The sequence below is a fragment of the Theropithecus gelada genome, chromosome 9 (assembly GCF_003255815.1).
Source record: "Theropithecus gelada isolate Dixy chromosome 9, Tgel_1.0, whole genome shotgun sequence".
Lineage (NCBI taxonomy): Eukaryota > Metazoa > Chordata > Mammalia > Primates > Cercopithecidae > Theropithecus > Theropithecus gelada.
The window spans coordinates 41,750,309-41,755,733 of record NC_037677.1 but is presented as its reverse complement, the minus strand read 5'-3'; the positions used below and the strand labels follow the sequence as shown (position 1 = coordinate 41,755,733).

Here is a 5,425-nt window from a genome sequence, read left to right as displayed (position 1 = left end):
ATGAGGAGTGGCACTGGGCAAAATGTTTCCTACATTCATTCACCAGTAAGTTTTTTCCACTTTTAGTTTTGTAACATAATGTATGGTCCAAAGTCCAGAATAATGTTTTCCTGCATTCCGTATCTTCATATTGTTTTTTTCTCTAAGTTCTCTTCAATACTGTGAGAACTGACTTTAGGCCAAATGTATTCTCATTATCATTATATTAACAGATTTCTCTCACCCTTTATGTTCTGTGTTCTACAAAGTTCTGACTTCACCCAGACTAATTTCCCTCACTTACTACATTTATAGGGTTTCTCCCCAAGTGTGTTCTCTGATGTACAGTTAGTTTTGACTTAACATAGAATGATTTTCCACAAACATTACATTCATAGGGTTTCTCCCCTGTGTGTGTTCTATGATGTGCAATGAGTTTTGACTTCACACAGAATGATTTTCCACATTCATTACATCCATAGGGTTTCTGTCTTATATGAGTTCTCTGGTGAACAATTAGGGCTGACTTCTGACGGAAGGTTTTCCCACATTCATTACATCCAAAAGGTTTCTCCCCTGTGTGTCTTCTCAGATGTTCTGTGAAACCGGAGTAGTAGCAGAAAAATTTTCCACACTGAATACATTCATAAGGTTTCTCACCTGTGTGAGTTCTTAGATGTTTAGTAAGGGTTGACTTCTCAGAGAATGATTTCCCACATTCATTACATTCATAAGGTTTTTCGCCTGTGTGAATTCTTTGATGTTTAATGAGGTCTGATTTTCTGAGAAAGGCTTTCCCACATGCATAGCATTCATAGGGGCTTCTCCCCTGTGTGTGTTTTCTGATGCACAGTAAGGACTGACTTAAAGGAAAAGGTTTTCCCACATTCATGACATTCATATGGTTTCTCCCCTGTGTGTGTTCTCTGATGTTGAGTAAGGGTTGACTTTTCACTGAAGGATTTCCCACATTCATGACATCTATAAGGTCTCTCCCCTGTATGAATTCTTTGATGTTTAATGAGGTCTGAATTCTTATAAAAGGTCTTCCCACATTCGTGACATTCATAGTGTTTTCCCCCTGTGTGTGTTCTCTGATGTCTTCTATGGGCTGACTTCTGGGTGAAGGTTTTTCCACATTCATGACATTCATAAGGTTTTTCTCCTGTATGTGTTCTCTGTTGTAAATGAAGGACTAATTTTTCACTGAAAAAGGTTCCACACTCATTATATTCAATAATATTGTTAATTGAGTGGGTTCTCTGAATTGGAGTGAGATTTAACTTCTGGCTGAATGGGTAAACACTCTGATGTTCAAGGAGAATGGATTTCTCAAAGATGTTTTCTCCACGTTGATGACATTCATAGTGGTTTTCTCTTGGATGTGTTTGCTGATCGGTAATGAAAAATGACATATCACAGGTTTTCCCGTGTTCAGTATATTTGCAGGTTTTCTGTCCGGTGTAACCTCTCTTATGTACAAGGAAGAATGAATTCTCAGGGAAAGCTTTCCCACATTCATTGTATTCAAAAGGTTGCTCCCAATTTTTAATTTTCTGATGCCAAATGAGGTCTTCATTCAGCCAGAAGCTGTTCCCATTTTTATTATATTCATAAGGTTCCTCTTCAGAATGAATTATTTCATGCTTTTCATCACACAAACATTTTCCACCTTTGTTAAACTCATTGAACTTCATTCTTGAATAGTTTCTACTGGTATTAATTAATTCTGAAATATAGAGTGACAAGAAAGATGAGTTGACAAGGATATGTAAGAGAAATAAAGTTAGCATTATATTTGAAGGCATGACTCAGTTTAGGCCATTATCTCCTCATACCTACATTATGACAACAATGTGCACACTTCCAGTCTTATACTTCTTTTTAATTCAACACAGCAGCAACAAATTGAATTTCTAAAAGTTCTAATTCATAGATAGTCCTGTAATCCAGGCTCCAATTCTGTGTGGTTTTGTTGTTGTTGGTTGGTGGTGGTGGTGGTGTTTTTGCGACAGAGTCTTGCTCTGTCACCCAGGCTGGAGTGTAGTGACATGATCTCAGCTCACTACAACCTCTGCTTCCTGGGTTCAAGCGATTCTCATGCCTCAACCTCCCAAGTAGCTGGGACTACAGGTGTACACAACCATGCTCAGCTAGTTTTTATGTTTTCAGTAGACACAGGATTTTGCCACGTTAGCCAGGCTGGTCTCGAACTACTGGCCTCAAGCAATTCATCCACACTGGCCTTCCAAAGTGCTGGGATTACAGGCATGAGGCACTGCACCTGGCTCAATTGTTGTTCTAGCTCTGATTCACTAGGAATAAAAGTATGCAACAATAAGAGTGAAATCAATGAGTGAACAAGCCATCCTTGTCACAGGATAGGTTTATGGTTCTATTCTAGCTATGGGATTTGCCCTTTATTCCATCAACTACACTATACTATACTGAGTCCAACGTCCCAAGAACAAACACTTTTTTTTTTAACAAGGTATCACTGAAGTAAACATATCTTTACATTTAGATTCAGACTAGAACCAAGCCATTCTTTTACGAGTCTAGAATGAATATGTTTCACTCTAGGTAGGTTCAGCTGTTTGTCCCTCATAAATTGCTCATTCCCATCATAATCTCATACTGATTGTTTTTTCATTGTCAGATTGTAGTCTAACAGTGTTTTTAAAAGTTTGCCTTCCCAAATTTTCCAGGTTCATTCACTAAAAAACATGAAAGGACTGTTTGTATAATTCATTTAAGCACAAACATCAGCTGGATTGCTATAACAATATTTTTTGTTAAACACTGATTTTTAAAATATTTCATGCGGTTCTGTTTTTGTTCACCAACTATGTTCCTGGCAGCCATTACTTTGCTTATGATTTTTTTCTTAGTGCCCTACATAGATATTTAAATCAGTGGTATTTAACAAATAATGTTTATCAATATTACCTGGAGAGCTTTTCCAGACACAAATATTTTCAGGCTTCACGTTGAAATTCTTACTGGTTGAATGTTTAATTTTACTTTTAACTGCTTTTTATTTTTTAGAGACAGAATCTTGCCCTGTCACCCAGGCTGCATTGCAATGGCACAAACACAGCTAACTGCAGCCTCTTCCCAGGCTAAAACAAGACTCTCACCTCAGCTCTCCAGTAGCTGAGATCACAAAAATTAGCCAGGCATGAGACCACAGGTGTGTGCCACCATGCCTGGCTAATTTTTTAAGTTTTCATAGAGATGGGGTCTTCCTATTTTGCCCAAGCTGGTCTCAAATTCCTGGGCTCAAGTGTTCCTCCCACCTCAGCCCCCCAAAGTCCTGGAATTATAGGCATGAACCACTGGGCCCAGGCTATTTTAAAATAATTCTGTAAAAAAATGATAAATATGGTAAAAAGCTAAAGAATGAGCAACTCAAAAAAGCATGTATAGAAAAATATGTTTAATATTTTAAAGAAGGAGGGATGCTCTTTACTGGGAAGAGTACACCAGGGAGCTTTCCGGGGGTGTTGAAAAATCACTCTATATATTCATCTCAGTGATGGATACGTGAGTGTTTATACACACACACACACACACACACACATATATATATATATTATTAATCTTTGGCTTAACCATATAATTTATACCACAATTAAAAAAAAAAAAAAAAAAGATGTGTGTATGGAAGTGATATTGGGAGATCCTGGGTGATTCAGAGTCACTGGATATTTAGGTCATGTCAACATGTTAGTTCCAAAGTTCTAGAGCCTCTAAAACATGATTCCTGAAGAACATTTCAATGGTCTTATTATCTGAACCTACCCTTTGTGATCTACCTTCCTTTAAATTCCATCTGGCACATACTAACTCACCCAGATGACGCTGGCTTGGAAATTTTTCCTCTAATATCCATAGCTCCTCGCCTTTCTCCAACTTGAGAATCACTTCTGGTTTAGGAATGCAATATCCTGTGAATGAGAACTGTATTACTTGGGACAAACTGGGTGGGTTTTCCTGAAGGAGGAAGACAGTGTATCCCAAACAGTACACACACACACACACACACACACACACACACACACACTTCATTTAATCCTGTCATTCTCTCTAGTATCCAAAAGGGATAAATTGTCCTTGATCTCTGAATCTCAAACCTAAATATTATATTTTACAAAAGTTCCACAAGTTTCTATTGATAAGAAAGGACATGCACTCTGGTCTTCTACATGGGAAACAATTCCTACCTACCTACTGAGACAAGGTGGCTGTAGTTCTCCAGCATCACATCCCTGTACAGGGTCCTCTGAGCAGGGTCCAGATGCTGCCACTCCTCTTGAGTGAAGCCCACAGTCACATCCCTAAATGACACTGATCCCTGGAAAATCACAGTTCTGCTCAGTCTGAAGTGATAAGAATCAGTTGATGTGAAAAAGGATGTTTAGGGACTAATCCTTACCATTTTTATTGTTGAAAATTAAATAGAAAATGTTATAAAGGGCCTCTATGATATATGTTGTTTTATGTTACACATTGTGGGTAAAAAATCATAGTAGAAATATCCTGTTGGTGCATTAATTTATTACTTAATGCAAAAATATTTAGTGCCTACATGTGCCTAGAGCTTTCTTAGTTTCCGAGTATTCCAATTTGAATACAAAAGTCTTCCTGTAATTACAGGAGAGGAACATATCTTCTCACAAGGAAACATACATACAAAGACATACCTACCACAGGACTTAACGGACTCACACCACAGATATGTGCAACACAGATGGATCATAAAAGTGTTCTGTGCAAATTCGTGTGAAAGTATGTCAACATATTAGATTTCACTAAAGTGATAAAACTTTAGTTCCTTTGCAAACATATAACAAAAACTTAAGAAAACGTTAAAATCCTGAAAAAATATGAGGCAAGTCAATGGAACTGCTTAACAGGATAAGAGCATGCCTTACCTGTGATGAGATAAAGGTTGCAGAGGCATGGGAGATGAGGGAGAATAGGAAATACTTTTGGCTTTAATCCTGTTAGTGTTCTCCAAATATTTATCACTCATCTAATCTGTAAAAATTTTTAGCAACTACTAGTTTTACTTATATTTATTGATAAAGTAAATAAAATACAATCAATCTACATATAAGGAAAGCTTAATTTTGTTCTTATTTTAGAGATAAAAACATAAATAGGCATGCTGATATTTTCCTCCCAAGCCCTAAAGGACTGGCAGTATATGACATAAGCACAATTATCTTGCACACTTCCTTTAGGCCATAGGCTCCCTGCTCCCCCAACTCCATGTCATTGATGCGAATAGCAGAAGTTGATGGTGAACTGGAAATACACAACTGAATCTCTGTAACATAATTCAGTTTTCACTGAGGAAGCAATGCCACCAAAGTAGATTGGAGACTGCTGGAGAGCAGCGTTAGAGGTAGATTGTCTATATTAAGAGGCAGTAGTGGAG

At 37.5% G+C, this 5,425-nt stretch overlaps 1 protein-coding gene across 1 annotated transcript; it reads right to left on the bottom strand.

Moving 5' to 3' along the window:
• Positions 1-389: 389 nt before the first annotated feature.
• On the bottom strand, positions 390-4,334 carry LOC112631096 (zinc finger protein 37A-like). The gene is given in 5 exon segments (XM_025395581.1): positions 390-523; positions 526-799; positions 801-1,708; positions 3,834-3,929; positions 4,210-4,334. Coding segments are annotated over 5 exon segments (1,386 nt in total). The 5' UTR covers positions 4,244-4,334; the 3' UTR covers positions 390-449.
• Positions 4,335-5,425: the final 1,091 nt, after the last annotated feature.